At 37.2% G+C, this 21,443-nt stretch overlaps 1 protein-coding gene across 2 annotated transcripts in view; it reads left to right on the top strand.

The window, feature by feature from the left end:
• Window positions 1-21,443, top strand: part of ARHGAP6 (Rho GTPase activating protein 6) — a gene marked incomplete at both ends in the record, with an annotated part of 524,441 nt that overhangs the window by 447,656 nt on the left and 55,342 nt on the right. For both annotated transcript variants that reach the window (XM_080719548.1, XM_080719549.1), the window contains 4 exons: window positions 1,086-1,157; window positions 10,238-10,494; window positions 12,541-12,736; window positions 19,556-19,611. In XM_080719548.1, coding sequence (XP_080575674.1) covers window positions 1,086-1,157; window positions 10,238-10,494; window positions 12,541-12,736; window positions 19,556-19,611 — 581 coding nt within the window. The remainder of the gene's footprint in view (window positions 1-1,085; window positions 1,158-10,237; window positions 10,495-12,540; window positions 12,737-19,555; window positions 19,612-21,443) is intronic.

Below are 21,443 nucleotides of genomic sequence, written 5' to 3'. Positions count from 1 at the left end.
ATGCATATCTATCTGTGATATGTCCAAAAATTTTTAAAGTTTTAAAAAATCATTGCCTTAAACAAAAATATCCTCTATCCTGCATGTATTCTAGCTCATTGATAACTTGTTTGAATTTTAGAATCTGCCCACTGGTTATAAAAAATAAATCTCAGAGGACCCCCACACACATATGTTAAGTTGATAGCTACATAATCCCAAAACGCATTCTAGAAAAGATGGGTGCCAAGATTTTACCATTACATAAGAGAAATTCAATTTCAGCTAACCACTGATATGAGTGGTATCTTTATTATTTGATGATTTACCAGGAGTATTAAGAACATTTCAGTACCAAATGCTAAAAGAAAACATCCTCCACTTATTATAGTAAAAAATTAGAAAAAAATTAACATCCATCAATAGGATAATGATTAATTTAATCATTTAAATTAATTGAATTAATGATGGAATACTATGCAACCCCAATGAAGAAAGTAGATCCAATTTGATTTGCATGTACCCAGCTCTACATCAAGTACTTGTAATGCATTGTTTTATTTATTTCTAATAACAACCCCATGACATTCTCATTTTGTAGGTGAAGAACACTGAGATGTATCTGAAATCACACAGTTAATACATAATACACCAATAGTTAGAATTGAATTTATGGACTGCCATATAAATTTCCTTATCAAGTTATGCTGAATTAACTCATAAAAGTCAAAGCTATCCACACTTAGCTTTTCATGGTATTTGGTTCAAAATGAACAATAATTTTCATAACCATAGGGAAAAGGAAGAGTCGTATTTGTAATAGTATCAAGCAGACATATCTACATGTCAAAGCTAAATTATATCCAAAGAAAGGAAGTTTTCTCTACTTTCCATGACTGAAAAAAGTTAAAGAGCATATATTTGGGTAGTATGTGCTATTGAAGCTAATGAGGTTCATGTTTTCTCAGAGCTGTTTCTCTATTTAAAAAGTCAAATTATGAGAGAAATCAGAAAAAGTCATTCTTTTGCTCAAATATAATTGTTGATAATGTAAAATATCACTTGCATGCTTATTTTTACAGTTTCTTATTCTTTAATATTTACAGATGGCCAAAAGAGAAAGAAGTCTTTGAGAAAGAAACTGGATTCACTAGGAAAGGAGAAAAACAAAGACAGAGGTAAAGAGGATACAATAACTAAAACAAATGAATCTTCCATGGAGCATCATGGTCGAGTTTGGTGGGGTTTTTGAATTGCATGGACTTCTGTGGTTCAATTCTGTTATGTAAACTGGATTTCTACAGTGGAATGTCATTAAGGTCTGTCTTGGTCTACTCTTCTGTATTTGAGTATCCCTGTACTGAATTGATGAATTCCGCTGGTTTGAGCAGAGTATGGCCACAGCCAAATTTTTGGTTTCTATTATTCTGGCCAATCAGTTATGCATAAAGAGAGACCTGGGTCAAGTAGCCATGGACAGCATTGCTAACACTAACCAGCTGTCTGGCAAATCGAGACAGTTAGGCAGGGCTTGTTGAATGAGGAAGAGTTTGGATTCGCCTACCATGACTACTGGAAAAAAACAGTCTCAGCCCGTGGGTTAGTGAAGATGTGCCATCCTCAGCACTTTTAATGTTAGATCACAGCATTCTTATTTTTGCTCCATATGTTTTGAGAATTGCTGGCTCTGATCATATGGATTTGTGACCCATTCTATGTCTATTTCTAGAACTGACATTTCAGCTACTGTCAGAGTATTTATGGTCATTTTTAACTAATATTTTTGAGCCTGCATAATAGGCACCTGGGCCTCATTAGCACGGTTCATTTTTTATGGCTCATTCTTATGGTTTCATACAAGATGACTGCTGAATAGTGTGGTCATACAAATGTATTTTCATTTTATGTGTCATAGTGAATGAGTGTTGAATGAGGACAGACATATGTCACACTTTTGAGTTATTTTATATAATAATTTAATTTCTGCTTGAAAAGTAATATAAAGCAATGAAACCAAGGGTTTTAAAAATAGGTACATTATGATCCATATTGGACAAGACCTACTCTAGACTATTGATACCAGAATTGACCCCCATAGTTTGAGCTGAGCCTAAAGGATCATGCTATTTTCTGGATGTCATTTGGAAATAAAGAAATATAAAGAATGGAAAATTATTTTTTGCTTCCCTTAGACCAGGTCTTCTTGCCCTTGGTACTATTGGCATTTTAGACTAGAAAAAAATCTTTCTGGTTGCAGTTGTCCTGTGCCCTGTAGGATGTTTAGTAGCATCCCTGGTTTCTACTCACTAGATGCTATTAGCCCTGACATCCAACCAAAATATTTTCATACATCTTGAATGTTTACTTCAGGTTGGAGAAAAGGAGTTGAGCATGGCAATACACTCATTTATGGAGCCTTTAAAAATTCTAATGCCCAAGTTGGGCATGGTGGCTCACACTTGTAATCTCAGCATTTGGGAAGCTGAGACCTGGAGGATCGTGGTTTGAGGACAGCCTCAGCTACTTAGTGAGGCCCTCTGCAACTCAGTGAGAACCGGTTTAAAAATAAAGAATAAAAAATAGGGCAAGGTGTGTAGCTCGGAGGTCAAATGCTACTGGGTTCCATCCCCAGACCTGCACGTACACGAGGCCCTGAGTTCCCTCCCCAGTACTGGAAACAAACAAACCAAACACCAGAGAGACAAATAAAAAATAGTTAAAGAAAAAGACAACCTAATGCCCAATCCCCTAGCCCAAGAAGTCTGAGTCCATTGGTCTAAAGAGGTACTTTGGGAATTCATGTTTTTATGAGCCTGAAATGTACAACTACTAAAACAAGAATTCTGGTTCATATTTAACAAGGATACTCATCAGGACATGTCCTATTCTAGCAGTCTGCTTCTAGATAATGAAGGCAAAGGGTTGCTCAGCTATATATCATTGATACATCTTATTATATTCAATTGATATCACCCTTATTTTTGATGACATGAGTATTAGGAGCCATATTGCTCTTCTTCACTAGACTTTTGTTCATTCTATTTCTGTAATAGAATAGCTTTATCTGTCTAAATTAGACCAATTCTCTGTACTCATAATATCTTTAAAGGATCATTCAGGTTGGTAAGTAGTCCTCCTTTTTCGAGGATACTTTTCAAAAACCTTCCTCAGATGCCTGAAACTACACATAGTACAAAATCATAGAAAGAGAGATAAATAGATGATAGATAAAACGTTTTTCCTATACATTTATGATAGTTTAATTTATAAACCATGCACAGTGAAAAGTTATCAACTAATAATAAAAATAGGACAATTATAATCATATACTATAACAAAGACTATTTGAAACTTATGAGTTTCTTATTTCTGGAATTTTCCACTTAATATATATGGACCATGGTTAACTGTAGGTAACAAACCATAGAAAGTAACACTGTGGCTAAAGGAAGACTGCTATATTGGTTATGCATTATGTCTTAAAATTGATTTATTCTAGGATAATGATAGTGATACTGGGATTTAAATCTTTGTAAGATAAACTTTAGGTGATTCTTCAGAAATGAACTGTTCAGGATAGACTAAGAACAATGAGCACTTTTGCAGCAGGAGATAGATGTTTACATTCCCCCAAAAGAAGATGCATGTGTATCCTGGTTTATATGCATCTGAAACAAGCAGGAAGCAAGAATAGGAGAGTGTAGGGACATAACTGACCAATATGGCTGGGCACGGTGGCGCACGCTTGTAATCCCCGCGCTTGGGAGGTGAAGTCAGGAGAATCCTGCAGGTTCGAAGCCAGCAGCACTGGCTTAGGAGACCCTGTTTCCAAAAAATAAAATAGGTCTGGGAGTGTAGCCCGGAGGTAGAAGGGCTTCCAGGAACCCCAGTACCACTAATAATAATAATAATAATAATAATAATAATAATAATAATAATAACTGACCAATATGTACTGAGCCATCATACATTTTTAATATATATTTATTGGTACATTGTACTTATGTATTATAACAAGTTTCAGAGTGATAGGTCTATACATGTGCACAGTGTTTGATGTGTTTCCCTTCAGATCCCACTCCACTCTACTCTCCCCATAAATATTATCATAATTGGTATTGATACCTTCATACATAGACACAGTATTATTTGAACTGTTACTTTTATCAAGTCTCCTTTTCCCTTCTCCACCGCTCTCCCTTAATCTCCTTCCACTTCTACTGCTCTCTCTTCCGAAGTCCCTTTTTTTCCCAATTTCTGTCTAGCTTCCACAAATGAGAGAAAACATGACCCTTGAATTTCAGAGACTGGCTCTAGATCTCACTTAGCATAATAGTCTCGAGCTCCATCCATTTTCCTTCAAATGACAAATGTTCAACAGCATTAGCAATCAGGAAAATGCAAATGAAAACTACACTGAGATTCCATCTAACTCTGGTTAGAATGGCAATCATCCAGAACACAAACAATAATAAATGCTGCTAGGATGTAAGGAAATAGGAACTCATATACACTGTTAGTGGAACTGCAAATAGTACAGCCAGTAAGGAGATCAGTGTGGCAGTTTCTCAGACAATTGAGAATAGAACCACCACAGATGCAGCTATACCTCCACTGGGTATCTTTCCAATGGAATTAAAGACAGGATACGATAGTGATACATGCATATCCATGTTTGTATAGCACAATTCACAGTGTCCATTCTACATTTTTTTTTCAGTGCTGGGGATGGAATCCAAGGCATTCTATCTTGGAGCTACACCCCAGGCCCTGTTTTTTATTCTTTATTTTGAAACAAGGACTCAGTGAGATGCAAAGGACCTCACTACATAGCTGAGTTTGACCACAAACTGCAATCCTCCTGTCTCAGCCTCCCAAGTGCTGGGATTACAAGCATGTGCCACTATTCCCGGATGCCATTATATATTTTGCAGACTGATCTTCTAGGGGCTCAGTAAAAGCTTGGCAGTATTCTATGCTGCCACACAGAGAGTGGACTGGGGAAGCAAAGGCAGCTTCTGATTGATTCCAAAGAAATGTCACATGGCCTAGCCAACTAAAGGGAGAAGGAGGAGGCTTCACGGCAAATAAAAAAAGGTTTGTTTTTTTTAATAAAGTAGACTTGGTATTGAAAAACAAAGCATCTTAAGCTTAAGTGAAGAGTAATTAAATGACATCTTTTCTAAACATAAAGCCCAGTCTATGGCCACACTGCGATGGCCTGGGTCCATGGCATGAGGGTGGTGGCGTGCCAGTCTGGCACAATTGCAATTGGTTCACATTGTTTCCTTCCCCTTGAATATTAGCATTTGGGTTCATAACAGCTGCACATGTGAAAAAAGATCATTATTCGAATCCAAAAGTCAAAGAAGGAAAACAGGAAACTCTAAATGACCTCTTGGTTTAGGCCATCTAAAAATAAATAAGAACAGTTTTTTAGAATGTGGTTGCTCTCCCAGTGAAGAGTGATTCACAAATGTTTGATATGCCACTGAATTAATTGATCCCATCAGAATGAATCATGAATCATGCCTGTGTAATATTGAATTGCCAGGGTATAGTACACAGCAGATCCTGTGACACTCCTGTGTCCCTCCTGCCACTCATGGTGTTCCCTTATATAACGTTTGACTTCTACACGGAAACTATTTCAAGATTGACATGGGTTCAGAAAACACATTTTTCACACAGAGTAGTCCCAAGCCTTTAAGTTCTCTTAATTACCCGGCAACCAGAAAGGGTTTGTAAAACTTTCAAAACTTTAGAAAAATAATTCTTTCTTGTGTCAAGAAGAAATCAGTTTGGAGTGGAAGGTTTAAAAATAGCTACTTTGTTCCAGTTACTGTGCCTCTTAATCGGAGCACATGGGGATTCGGTTTTACAGTGGTATAACTCAGGAAAATAGATCCCCTCCCTCAGGACATTGTCACATTATTCCATATATTTATCAACATAAAATCTGGGAATACTTATTTTTAGAATTTTGTTGGTGCAATATGATTATAGGCATTAGTAATATTCAAAGTGATACAAGTGGTACAATATGATTATACATGTTAGTGATATTCAAAGTGATACACATGACATATCTTGGTGTGGTTCTCTCCTAAACCCATCCTGCTAAACTTCTTCTTCCTCTTCCCCAGCACCTTTCTTTTTTCCTGAAATCCTATTATCTTGAAATTCTATTATCCCCTATTGTATTGCTACTCACTGTCCAGATGTGTCACTGTCCATGAGCTGTGAAGTAATGCTATGTAAGAACAGTTGATGTCGGGTGTGGTGGAGCACACTTGTAATCCCAACATTTGGGAGGCTGAGAAGAGAGAGTTGTGGTTTGCGGCCAGACTCAGCTACTTAGTGAGGCCCTTTGCAACTCAGTGAGACTCTGTTTCAAAAGAAAGAATAAAAAAATAGGACCGGCGGTATAGCTCAGAGGTAGAATGCCCCTGGGTTCCATCCCCAGTACTGCAAAAAAAAAAAAAAAAAAGAATAGTTTATACAACTTCCACTTTTGCCTCATATTAAATAACAACAGAAAAAACCTAGCATCAATATCACCATATATATGATGATATGCTGATGTCACTACCAAACTCACTAACATGTGTAAGGAGGAAGGGATGCCAGAGAGGGGATCCAGAGCCAAACACACTGAGTGATGTGTGCATATACAAATACAACACTTTGAATCTTACTATGTTGTATAATTACGATGCACCAATACAATTATCAAAAATTTTAAAAATTAAAAAACAAAAAATAATCACCATGTAGAAATCTACAAAGAAAACATATTTAATGCCATCACTGCAATGTTGTTACTTGATGAGGACAGCTGGTGAGCAGGCTCCTCAGTGAACATAAACCATGATTTAGGATGTGATATCCATTGTTTCTGGCCCCAGAAAGAACCAGAGGAAGTGTGTGTGGTTCCAGGGATGGGTAGAGAGCAGCCAGCTCATGTAGGACTGTCTGAGCCACAGCAGGACTTTGGTTCTGTATGCTAAGAGCACTGAGATGCCAACATACTGTACTAAGGAAGGAATGACTGATTTTTCTGTGTGTGTGGTACTGGGAATCAAACCCAGGGGCATTCTACCTCTAGGCTACACCCTTTCCCTTATTATTTCTTATTTGGAAACAGAGTGTCACTAAATTTCTGAGACTAGACTCAACCCTGCCATTCTCCTGTCTCGAACTCCCAAGTACTGGGATTACAGGCATGTGCCACCACATCCAGCTACAGTAGACATATTTTAAGAAGAAATAGTGTTCAGGAAGGAGTTTTATGGAGATTTTATATGCACTGCACAGTTTAGAGAATAGAGAGGACGTTTTCGTGAAGCTTGAGAGAATCATCAGAAAAAGCGACAAGAAACTAGAGATAGCATCAAAAATCTATTTATAGCAGCACAGTTCACAATAGCCAAAATACGGAATCAGCCTAGGTATCCATCAACAAATGAATGGATTATGAAACTATGGGATATATAAACACACTGGAATCCTACTCAGCCATAAAAAGACCAAAAGTATATAAGACGCAGGAAAATGGATAGATCTAGAGAAGAACATGCTAAGTGAGATTAGCCAATCACAGAACATGAAAGGTCATATATGTTTCCCCTCATCTGTAGATGCTAGGGAGAGATTGAGATACAAAAGGGACTCTAGACAAAGGAGAAGCCACAGTGAACAATGGAGGGGAATGAAAAAAGGGGGAAGGCCTGATGAAGGAAACACTTCACTCAACATGCTACACATGTACAAAGCTACCAATGGCAATCTCAATATTGGGTAGGGGGAAGAGAAGGCAGTGAGGCGGGCAGGAAGGTGAAGCTCGCCAAGCGACATGTGCATGCCTGCTCTATTGCTCAGAACATCATCATGATCTATGATTACAACATGCCCATAAAAATGGGGAAGAAAATCATACTTGCCAGAAGAGAAATCCTACTAGAGAGAAATAAAAATGTGTTGTGGGTGCCTCCAACTCTTAGATGGTACTAAAAAAAGAAGAAAAAAGTGATGGAGAGCTGGGTGCTGTAATGCATGCCTGGAACCCCAGTACTTGGGAGGCTGAGGCAGGAGGATTGCTGATTACAAGCTAGTCTCAGCAACTTAACCAGACCCTGTCTTGAGATAAAAAATAAAATAGGGCTGAGAGTGTGGTAGGAGGTAGAATGCTCCTGGGGCCAATCTCCAGTACCACAAAACCAAAAACAAAACAAGAGTGAAGGAGTATGACTTCATGTATGTCATGTGCTTCATTTGATTCAGTTATTTCCAATGTACAAAATTATAGTGATGGATTCCTAAGGAAACAATATTTCTTTCTTTTTCCAGAAATATTAGAAATTACTAAATGAGTCTAGTTGGGTTTTCTTCTATGGAAGAAATGTCTAAGAGAGGATGCCGTAGTCCCCTTCCCTGCTCTGCACATGCCTCCAGGAGCAGCCATGTGTCACCTGGCACATTTCAATGTGCTTTTGGTTGTTATTATTCCCCATCTGGTTATGTAAATGTCATGTATCTGTCAAGCTTACCATCCACATCTTTCTAGACTCCTGCAATATTTTTGAAATACAAGTATTTGGTTATTTCTACAGGCAAGATAGGACCGATTCATATCATAAATCTTCAGCGTGCTCAGCTGGTGATCTGATCCTGTCCCCTTGGCTTCCGACTTTTGCTAGGAATAGAAACAGCCTTTGGTCAATAGCACATATCAAATCCTGCTATATTCTATCTATTAATCACTTAAAGGAGAGACCCCTAACTTTATTATTATCACCTGTCACCTAGCATGTTGATAGATAATGGCAAGCACTCTGAAAACCCCCAAATGAAGTTAGGAAATTTTTTTTTTACTTCAAAACAAATTACCCATTTTGGTTGAAGCAGAGGTACAGGCCTTTAAAGTAGCGTTTCTGCTCTTAATGCAGACTTGGCTTTTAGCCTAGTTCAAAATGTTGCCATGAATCTGGGAGGAAAACCTTTTAAAGCCTCTTTCCCCCTGATTTAATGTTGGCATTTTCACTCTAAGCACAACAACCTTAGAATTATTTTCCCTTGATCATCCTGGCTTCAGCCATAAGGCTTATAGAAACAAAGGAGAGGCTGGACTTCAATTTGCTACTGCTGAAGACTTGATTTTGAGTCTAATGGGAATAATGCACTTGATTGAATTATTAATGCTTCTCGGCATGAATCTGAAATATCACTGAGAAAATGCTTGTCCTTAATGATCCAACATACACATATACAATTGGATTTACAACCGAGTTACGGAAAAGAAGTATGTGTATACTTCCAAATAAAGCCATATACCTCTGCAGTATGTCCCTTCTCCAAAATTGTTACTATTAGAAGTTTATCAAATTTTGTCCTGGACTTCCCACCAAATATGCATACTATGATGGAGTCGGCCAGTCTGCTCGAGTGTACATCAAGTGGTGACAGCCCCAACCCAGCTGGTTGACGATAGGATATGGGGACAAGGACACAAGAAAACAAAAGAAACTTCTTCCCACGCTGTTTCCAAGTTACTCCTCTGCCTCCTGAGTTAACATTCGACATGCTGCCTGCTTTATTGGGAAACACAAAGTGTACCTACTCAACAGAATGCCAGTCTTCATTTCCTGCATCTCTCTATTAACACCAGATAGTCACTCTATTATAATTAGTTATATACCTTACTCTGTGTATCTTCCACTCCTACCCCATACTCTACACTCTTCATCAGTAAAGACTGGACTTTTTATAGCCTTTGTAGCATTCCCCATTATGTGACTTGATGTGGCTCATACTAGGTGTTCAATAAATTCTTGTTCGATGTATGGATGAATGCAGTCTCTTCCTGCCTTGTAGCCGTCAAGGGCTTCTGAGACATACAAATGAAAGACTAACAGATGGTAAAATTGTATATTCAAGGTCATAAAGTATTTACGTTCTATCCAAAATGTTATACTTTCCTGTAAGTTTATTTCCTTGAAAATAGACTTGAGGCATGTAGAGAAAAAAATTGGACAACTGGATTTCCAAAATGAGCATTTATACTGACTAGCATTCTTGGTTGAAATGGAAAATCTTGTCCATTCTGATGAAAACTAGGTCATCTCTGTATGTTGATTGATTAATCCGCTCTTCAGAAAACAATCATTTGAATATGTTCACCCTTCCATCTGACAAGAGAATGAGAGTCTTCACCAAGCTGGCCAGTCTCTGAATGTGAATGTCTGTTTTTTGATTCCAGAATTCATCCCACAGGCATTTGGAATGCCTTTATCCCAAGTCATTGCCAATGACCGGGCCTATAAACTCAAGCAGGACTCACAGAGGGATGAGCAGAGGGATGCATCCGATTTTGTGGCTTCTCTCCTCCCATTTGGAAACAAAAGACAAAACAAAGAACTCTCAAGCAGTAACTCATCTCTCAGTTCAACCTCAGAAACACCAAATGAGTCAACATCCCCAAACACCCCAGAGCCGGCTCCTCGGGCCAGGAGGCGGGTGAGTTGGCCAGGATTCCTCTGAGGCTAGGAAAGCTGAAGATGTGTAAGGCTGCTCTGAGTCTTTGCTCACAGGAAAACTGTATATGTAGTTTGTGTCCGTTTCATTCTGGAAGAATTTTCTCTGTGCAGAAGACTGCTGGTGCATACACACAAGTTTTCTACTGACACCTCTCAAAGCTATTGGGTGTTCCTTCTTCGTGACCCCTGTATCCCACAACATCCTAAACATTCTATACCATCAACACTGGTCCAAATCTGTTGTCATCTTCCACTTTCTTGCTAGACTTTTCTCCTAAGTGCCGAGGCTTGAAGGCAGTGCACGGTGTTTTTTTTTTTTTTGATAATTTCTTCATTACCAGTCTGAGAACATGCCTGGCCAAATGAATTGGCTATGGGTCTTCATAAATAATTTGATTTTTCTTTATCTGGAACATTCTTTTATCTTAAAGAGAACTATAGACTCTAATATGTAGCTACTTTCAAATCAATACTATAACAATATGGTACCAATGATGAGTGAGTACTATGTTCTAGACACTGTGATATTTAGCACTTTTAATTGGTGTATTATATTCATACATCATATTGGGGTAAAAAAAACGTGTATGTACAGACATGTACACATCACTGATTTAACCCCTACCCAATTCCCACCCCATTCCCTCCCCACCCTTCTTTGAAACACACAATCGGCAGACTGGCTGGCAATTGATAAGCATCCCTAAGACTTCCTGGGTTACTAAGACCTTCCTAGGTCTCACTTTCCTCAGGCCTCGATGACTTAAATCTTTGCCACCTCCATCCACTGAAGACCATCCTAGCCAAAATTGCAGACACACCCCACTTAAAACCTATGGTTCATCTGGGCATGGTGGTACACACCTGTAATCCCAGTACTTGGGAGGCGAAGACAGGAGGAACACAAGTTCACAGCCAGCTTCAACAACTTAGTGAGACCCCATTTTAAAGTAAAAATAAAACACAATTTGTAAATCAGCCAACAAATTTCAGTGCTTCTCCAAAGTAAAGTGAGACCTGCAGCCCTGGTGTTTATTACTATATCGATGACTACAGTTAAGTGAAAAATGACAAAACTATGGATTTCTTAAACTTGCTGGATGAATTTGTTCTTCTAAGCCTGCCATTGTCTCTCAGACTGTATACAGACCCCTAACACACTAAATCAAAACTCTAAATTTGACCTTTCCAGGAATCTAGGGATTAAACAATGAGCTTCCCAAATATGCCCTCCTCTTCACGGGCCATACTACAACACCAGCAGCAAGATTTCCCTGTGTGCTGCATCATAGATGGTGGCTAGAGCATACAAGGTTACTATTCCCAGCAAGCCAACCTACCTTCCATCTGCCAAAAGTCACCTCTCTGCTGAGGGCTTTCTGTGATACCTGTGGGTTCCTGGCAGATGCAAATAGCAAGTTGTAAGTACTGAGGAGATAAGGTCACCTCCCCATCCCTACCAGAGGTTGTCCTCAATCAATGATTCCTGAGGCTTGATGAATAAATACAGAAATTCCCTCACCCTGCAGGTATTTCCTGGGACCACTTCCCTAATAGAGCACTTTGTGCTGCACCTGGGAAAAACTAAACAAACATTGTTTTATGAAAACTTATTTAAGAAACCTACCTCTTAAGGGCCATAGTTGAGGATTTTTTTTCACTCACAAGGCTTCTCTGACTTTACCTCATTTATCAAGTATGTAATTTTTTTCTTGTTTCAAGAAATGAAGTGGTTGGATCAAAACAGTTTAATTATATGTTTCCCATCTCTTGTCTTCCACTCGGAAAATTTTGTCTATTGTTGAAATTCTAACTGCCAATACCTTACCCTATGTAGCAGAGACTTCCTACCTTTCTTGTGTTTTTCCTTTTAAGATATAAGCAGCATGACAAATTAAATGAACCAATATTATTTCAAGAATGACAAATAGTCACAGGCATAAATATTGGTTACGTCACAGCATCTGGAACCACCTGTGTTTCTTTTCTGTCTGCCCTCTTATTCAAGCCCATGCATCATTTTCAGGGTGCCATGTCCGTGGATTCTATCACCGATCTGGATGACAACCAGTCTCGGCTACTAGAGGCTTTGCAACTCTCCTTGCCTGCTGAGGCTCAAAATAAAAAAGAAAAAGCCCGAGATAAGAAACTCAGTCTGAATCCTATTTACAGACAGGTCCCCAGGCTGGTGGACAGCTGTTGTCAGCATCTGGAAAAACACGGTAAGTTAACTTGACTCAAGCATCCAGTTTCCATTTTCTGTTCCTTTGATCAGCCTCTTGACCAAAATTTCCTTTGGGAAGAAAGTGTACAGATGCAAGTGTTTGCCTAAGAGATTACTGGACCCACGGAGACTGGAGAAGTCAATGTGATGGTATTTGGACTGCTCAAACCCCAACAGTATTCAAAAGTGACTATATCAAAGCAATTTAGGAAAGGGCTATTTCTATTGGGCTGGGGCTACTCACAGGGATCCCTTCAAATAGAGGAGAGTCGCTCGTATCTTTGTTATACATTAAGGTTCAAGCCAGATGTAGTGACACATACCTGTAATACCAGTACTTGGGAGGCTGAAACAGGAGAATTGTATATTTATAGCCAGCCTCAGAAATTTGGGCCTTCAGTAACCCAGTGAGTCCCTGTTTCAAAATAGAAAGTAAAAAGAGACGAGGGTATATTCCAGAGGTAGAATGCCCCAATACTAAAAGAAAAAATAATATTCAAGCCAGGCTTGGTGTTGCAAGTAATCCCAGTACGTGGAAAGCTAAGACAGGAGGATCACAGTTTGGAGGTCAACCTCAGTTACTTAACAAGACCCTGTTTCAAAATTTAAAAATAATCTGGAATGATAGTGCACATTTGTAATCCCAGTACTTGCAATGCTGCAACAGGAGGATCACAGGTTCGATGCCAGCCTCAACAATTTAAGTGAGACCTCGGCAACTTAGCAAGACCTTGTCTCAAAATAAAGACTTTAGCCTTTATTTTATATGGGTGTAGCTCAGAGTCTGTGAGTTCAATCTCCAGTACAAATAAATAAATAAATAGGCAGGGGGGTATATCTCAGAGATACAGTGTCCCGTAGGTTCAACTTCCACTGCCCCCTGAAAATGTTCAGCTTCTTATCTAAAACTAGACTTGAAAAAATTGCTTACATGAATATAAAATACAGTATTTTTAACTTCAGGTTTGCATATAGCTATATCCTTTTTGTTACTTCATTTAATCATTTTAATATTGTGTATTGATTCCAGGATTTTATTAAAATATCTTCAAGGGCAACCTTACAAAAAAAAAAAAATATATATATATATATATATATATATATATATATACATATATATATATATATATATAATTCTTTTCCTTTAGTATAATAGGAGTCAGGAAACACACAATCAGACAAATCAATTTATTTATGCTAATTCACCTTCATCCCGCCATCCATCAAGTCAATTTTCATCCAAATTTACCTACAGAAGATTTAAGTAGCTACTCTAGGCCTATAGATGGAGGAACAAGGATCTCAGGATCTCTTTCCGAGAACTTTCAAGCTAGCTTATATAACTTTCATCCGTTTGAGTATGATACACAAAGCAAATCAGCTAATCAGACTTCAGTCAGCTTTGTTTAATGTCTACATTTTTATAATGCAATTTCAGTTAATTTGTTGATTTTATTGTTTTTTGTTTTGTTTTGTTTTTTTTTTTTTGCGGGTCTGGGGATGGAACCCAGGGGCATTCTACCCCCGAGCTACACCCCCTGCCCTATTTTTTATTCTTTATTTTGAAACCAGGTCTCACTAAGTTGCAGAGGGCCTCACTAAGTAGCTGAGGCTGTCCATGAACCACAATCCTCAGGTCTCAGCCTCCCGAATGCTGGCATTACAAGCATACGCCACCATGCCCAGCTAATTTGTTGATTTTAAAATGATAGTTCTTTAAAAGCTTTTTTAATTCTCTGTAAAAATTTTTGGAATTTGTGGCAATTAATGTATCTTAAAATATAAAGTTTAAAGAAAATAAAATGTTAGAAAGGTTTTGGAAATTTAGATTCTTGGCTCACAAAAAGCCATTTCCATAACCTAAATGTATTTACTATAGTTTTAGCATGCATTTTATGCACATGAAATTTTTTTCTTAATTGCTTCCTCATTCTATAAATAATATTCTTATAATATTAAAACAAACATAAAACCAAGAAAATTCTGTGGCTACCATACAGACATGATTATTGTTAACGTTCTCATCTATTTCCTAGTAATAAAGATGGAACTTTATGAAAATGTTAAGGATGTGTCTAAATTTTCTGGTCAACTTATTATATATGAAAATCACTGGAAAACTAGTGACTTAGTAAAAATCAATGTATTAGATAGAAACTTGTTTGTTTATATACAATTTGTAAATGTGTTTTTTCATTTTCTTTAGTTTACCTTTCATATGCCTTTGTGTTACTTTTGTATCTTGAACACCTCTTTCTCTCTATCTCTACCTCTATCTCTCTATCATTAGAATAATTAACATGTAGTTCATATCCTAAAGGCAAGAATCTGGTTGGCCTTCCAAGGCCCTAATTCTATTCCAGGTTTCCATGACATTTCAGCCAAATGGTCTGACAAAAATAAAAGACACATTCAAATTCAGATAGATATTAACCTTGGTTACTTTAAACTAATGGAAATAAAGAAAATTTCTAAAGCATTTCTTTTATGAGACTTTATTTGCCTGTTTTTGACCTGGATCTCAGAGGGCATAAATCACTTCAGCCCGATAAAGACTTGCCAAAGGTTTGTTCATTCTTTCTAAAATTGATCGTAGACAAAGATATTCATCCTATGTATATTCATGTACCCAACCATTCCTCACTTCTATACTATTTAGTTAATGTTCCTCAAGCATCTTCAATTTCCCAAATGTATACATTTCCTCCAAAAATGGAAGAAAATATAGCAGAGAGTTGAATTCTATTATTTTTCTGGGATATAGGCTGATTCCCAGGGGTTATCCACTGCTCATTTTGCCTGCCTGGATTTTTGACATCCCTAAGCTTAAGATTCAGGGTCTAGTTTACATTTCAGGTTCTGACATAAAGGGTGAAACTTGATCATGTTAATTTCTGGTACAGGACAAAACAAAGACACGTTTCTTTGTCAGATCTATACTTATCAATGTCTACCTTTTTTTTTGGTAACACTGGGGATTGAACCTAGGGAGGGTCTACTGCTGAGCTGCATACCCAGACCTATTTTATTATTTTGTGTGGGGGTGGTCTGAGGATGGAACAGGGGCACTTGACCTCCAAGCTACCCCCCTACCCTATTTTTTGTTCTTTATTTTGAAACAGCGTCTCACTAAGTTGCAGAGGGCCTCACTAAGTAGCTGAGGCTGTCTGCAAAAAACGATCCTCCAGTCTCAACCTCCTGAATGCTGGGATTACAAGCATGCACCACCATGCCTGGCTCTTATTTTTTATTTTTAAACAGGTTCTTGCTAAGTCGATGAAGCTGACTTCAAACCTGTGATCCTCTTGTCTCAGCCTCCCAAGTACTAGAATTATAGATGAGTATCACTATGCCTGACTTCAGTGTCTACCTATTTTTATCAGTGACTATCTTAAGTGATTGTTACATCACTATCTTAAGTGATGGTAGCTTAGACTGTATCTTTTCTTTGATGAAAATCACTGTAACCTATGTTAGAAAAAGGCATTGGCTGTGTAAAGATGGTCTTAGTTCTACCTAAAAATATTTAATTTAATCTCCCCCCAAATTAAAACAGATTATAGTCAGTTGAGGTACATAAGAACTATAGCAGTTGATCTCTAGTTCTTAAAAATTATTTTTAAATGACAGTAAATTTTACATAATGTAATAGTGCTAAAATTGGGGAAATAATGTCATAGAGATGGGTATTTCTAAACAGCTTGGAAAATTGCAAGTGAATTGTCTGACCTATGTAGAAAATTGACCTTTGTGATATTTCTGTAGTCATTTCAACTCTTCGGAAACTACCTGAGAATAAGAAACTAAGGGCACACAAAATTAAAATTACTAAGACCTCCTATTATATTAGTTATTTTTATTTTGTACCTAGACAATTCATTCACATCATTCAGAGCCCATTTTTCTTTGTATAATAGTATGTCAGATACTATTCTAAGTATTCTATACGCTTTGATTAAATCATTCTACAACTTTTAAAATTTTTCCTTATTGGCGTATTGTAGTCATACATCTTAATGAGGTACAAGATGGTGGAAGCATACATGCACACATCATCCAATTAGCCCTTACCCAATTCCTACCCCTCTCCCTCCTCCTCTCCCCTACTCATGTTTGGCTTAGTGATTGACTTTGATATGCTTTTGAATGGTATTCATTATGCTATATTTTACTTTGTGTGAAATTCATTCCAAGACCAGTATTATATTTTCATATCATTGTTTGTTTTTTGGGGGGAGAGTCTTTGTAAATATACTTTTATTGGTGCATTATAATTATAAATCATAAGGAGTTGTGCTATTTTGAGATAAAAATATATGTTTCTGTATTTTATTCTCAGTAGTTTGGTTATCTTGTTTTCAAGCTCCCAAAGAGGTAGTAGCAATAAATTCAGTTGGAATTTAGCTTGATCTGCAAGATAGAGAAAATGATGGGAATAATGTCCTTTAAAAACAAATGCACAGTCCTTGGGAGGCTGAAAACAGAAGGATCACAGGTTCAAGGCCAGCCTCAAAAACATGGAAAGACCCTGTTTCAAATTAAAAATTAGAACCAGATGTGTTGGCACATGCTTGTCATCCCAGTACTTGGAAGGCTGAGACAGGAGGATTGCAGTTTCTAGGCCAGCCTCAGCTACTTAGTGAGACTCTCAGAAACTTAGTGAAACTCTATTTCCAAATAAAATATAAAAGAGTTCTGGGAATATAGCCCAGAGATAGAAAGCCCTTGAGTTCTATCCCCAGCACTACCAATAAAAATAAAAATAAAAATAAAAATAAAAATAAAAATAAAAATAAAAATAAAAATAAAATAGAGCTGGGGTATATATTGGTGATAAAGTGCCCCTAGGCTCAATCCCCAGTACCAGAGAACAAAATAGATGCAAAACAACATTCCACCCAAAGGCAAAGCAACATTATGTGCTTATATAATCAGCCGTAGCCAGCTTCTCACTCAGCTGTCTCAATTAAAACCATTACTACCAATCTCATTAAATGTACAGGGAAGGAGAAAGAGTGGGGAGATGCACAAGGAAATATACCAAGTAATGTGCTTCTATATTCATATCACTTTGAATCTCACTACAATGTATAATTAGGATGTACCAATAAAAGCCTCAAGTCAACAAAAAGAGAAAACTTCAAATCTCCAAGAGACATAAAACATGACTTCAATGAATTGATGTTTCCTTTGTCTTTACATAAAAAGAAATATTATTATAAAGATTTAAATTCTTTCCAACTTAATTATATATTGTACAAGTCAGAATTCTCTCAGTGGCAGGAGAAAGGAACTAAGATCTAACTAGATTAAGCAAAATTCTCTCTCCCCAAGAAAACAACAGTCTTTATTTATATACTGGGAGTCTGAGCTTGGTTGAGGCATGGACTGAATTTGGGATTCAAATTATGCCATGAGTTGTTTGCTGGCTTGACTCTCAGACCAGCTGTCTTCATGTGGCTTCAAGTGGCCATTAGCAGCTTCAATCTGGCATCGCTCTCATAACTGATTATCCCAAAATGAAGAGAAAATGAGCCAGCAATGAAAGGATAAATGTAGGTGATTCTCATCAGTGAGCAATGATTAATGGCTCGCAAAGCAAAAGGACAGCCATTTGGACATTGTGGGCCCCCGAAAGAAAGTACACAGTGCCTCTTGTATTCTTACCTCCCAAAGCACACCAGAACCAGGAAAAACCTTGGCTTTAATTATTTCTTTATAGGAGCATATAAATGATACCACAAAGTGTCCAAATCTAGTTGGTGGGGAGGTCCGCATTTAGAAATCAGTGCTATTTCTTCATCAAACTATTTGGAAAAAAACAGAGAGTGATAAGATATAGTTAAGAGACTAAGAGGTCCATTGACCACATCACATTTTGTGAACCTTGTATGGACATTGGCTGGAAATTTAATGCTATTAAAGAACTATGGTTAAAATTGTAATAATGATAACACATTTTCCTAAAGAGACCTAATTTTTAGAGCACTATTGAGTTTTAGGTCAGATGCCTCTTTTTAATGCCTAGACCCTGTAATTCCACATCTAAGACAGCATCATGAGACAAGCAGAAATTTGGAGGACTTCTGCACTATTCAGTGTTGAACACAAAGTAAATCATGGCCCATTCGTACAACAGAGAATTTTACAACCATTTAAGATGGCATTTACAGAGAACATTTACAGCCATGAAAATTTTGTGGCCTATTAATATTGAGGGAAGGTGGTGACATTCTCTCTGTAGGTACATAGGTAGATAGAAAGATTGTGTGTGTGTGTGTGTGTGTGTGTGTGTGCTATAAACTAAGTAAAATATATCTAGAAAAGACTGGATAGAAATAAACCCAATTATAAGCGATTATTTCTGCATTATGTATTTTAACAGTATTTTTACATTTTTTGCATTTTATAGACTTTAGGTCATATATTTTATGATTAGACAAACAAGAAATATCTAAAATTGATTAAAGTCCTAAAATCTGCAAAAAATTCATATGTGCATAATTATTCTAAATAATGGGAAAGTGTTACAATATTTTATCTTATATGGAGAAATTACATAAACAAAATAATACATGGAAACATTTTCATCAGAAACATTTAATATACAATGATCCTGATGCTTAAAGAGTTACGTGTAGGTGTCTGGAGAATATAAATAGTGTGGGAGAAGGAAGCATTATGATGTACTTTTAAGTCACTATTTGTCTGCATGTCATGGCAGTGTTACTATGATTCTGTCATATTTCTGTTTTTATTGCCTTCATAGTATCAAGCCATGAAACAAGACTGTTTATTTTTCTGTGCTTATTTTCAGGCCTCCAGACAGTGGGGATATTCCGCGTTGGAAGCTCAAAAAAGAGAGTGAGACAAGTAAGTGTAAAGCCAAGATTAGATTGCCCATTTCAATTGACTTTTAATCAAATTACCATGTTCAAAGTTCAAGTTTATGCAAATTTCCTTCTGGATATCTTTTCTTTAGCCTCCAACTAATTATCCTATAATTAAGTTCCATGAGGTGAAATGCAACAACACAGAAGCTCCGAAAATCTGTTACAGAGTTAGGATCAAACAATTGAAAGGAAATGTCTAGAAGTATCCATGTGTGCCATGCTCAGCCAGAGAAAACTATTTGATAAACATCTTACTGAAACCATAAAAAGGAAATTAAGAGTGTGCTAATCAGTAAGTGACCCAAAATAAAAAATAATTTTATTGTACCTATTTTTATTAAATGTAATATGAAAATGTCATTGCCATTCTTACCCATAAAATACTATATTTTTGCCTTTACTCTCGCAAAAATAAATTTTGCCAGGCATAGTGGCACACACCTGTAACCCCAGTACTTGGGAAGCTGAGACAAGAGGATCATAGGTTCGAGGATATCCTTAGCAATTTAGTGAGACTCACAGCAATCTAACAAGACCCTGTTTCAAAATTAGGGTAGACTGTATACCACAAAATAAAATAAATTTTAATTTTCATGATACCATTGATCTTAATTGGTTTTTCATGACAAGTCTGTACTCCTTGTTTTCCTTCAATACTACACAATATTCTTGCAACATATATTTAATATTAGATCATCAAGAATAGGTCACTATGATGAGACAAGTTTCTGAGTTCATGGTGACTTCATAAAGACAAACCATTATTTGAAAAAAGTCATTCCTGGGCATGGTGGCACATGCCTGTAATCCCAAAAAGATGTGAGGCTGAGACAGGAGGATTGTAGGTTCAAGGCCAGCCTCAGCAACTAACTCAGACCCTCATCAACTTAGCATGATCTTGTTTCAAAAATATAAAATAGGGCTCATGGTGTAGCCTAGGGGTAAAATGCCCCTGAGTTCAATCCCTAGTACCACAAGAAAAAAGAAAGAAAAAGAAAAAAAGAAATCATTTGTGGTGAAATAAAATTAAAATGTTATTTTCCTTCTGTTGGTTCCAAGAGAAGGAAATAAGGAACTTAGCAACTAAAATATGAAGCCATTTAAAAAATTAGTTGGATGAAGCTAAAAAATGATATTTGTTCATGTGATTGAATGTGATTGAAACAAATGTCCCATTGTGAATCTTTTTGGGGGGCAACTTAGAAAGGGCTCACAAAAGAAAAAAAGTTCTCCCATTGGTTGGTTGGTTTTTATTCTTAATGGTCACACAAGACACTACTGAACAACATTTCACAGCAGGATGCTCAAGAAGGAAGAAAGTGAAGCAACATTTCCTAAGCCTCTCTCTTGTGCAGAACTGCAGAGCATTTTCACAAATATCTTCTCAATGAATGTGCCTAACATCTACAAGACTACCCCTCCATCTTCTTTTTGGGGAGTTTAGGGAGATTAAGAAAATGTAATTCAAGATCCCACAATTGATCCAGTCACTCTTGCTTCATGGGCCAAGCTCTTTCCATAGTGCACTCTTTCTGCACATGTGTGTGCCCAGAAAAGAAGCACAATGTGTCTGAATGATCACAGGTGGGATGGGGCTGGTGGAAACTGTCTTCATCCTGGATGCCTGACACACATCGATGGCACAATCTATGGAATGAATGAGCAGTTCAGTACAGTGTGGGTATTCTCATCAGGTGAACAAATGGTGAGACCAGAAATTATTAATTAGTTGAATTAGTTGCATGGAGACTTATTTAAGTATTACCCAATAAAAATAGAATTAGCGGTTTCTTGGTCCTAGATTTCAAGTAT

This window comes from Muscardinus avellanarius, assembly GCF_963383645.1.
Source record: "Muscardinus avellanarius genome assembly, chromosome: X".
NCBI classification, from domain to species: domain Eukaryota; kingdom Metazoa; phylum Chordata; class Mammalia; order Rodentia; family Gliridae; genus Muscardinus; species Muscardinus avellanarius.
Note: the sequence above shows the minus strand (reverse complement) of the source record. Positions and strands in the feature narration are given on the sequence as shown.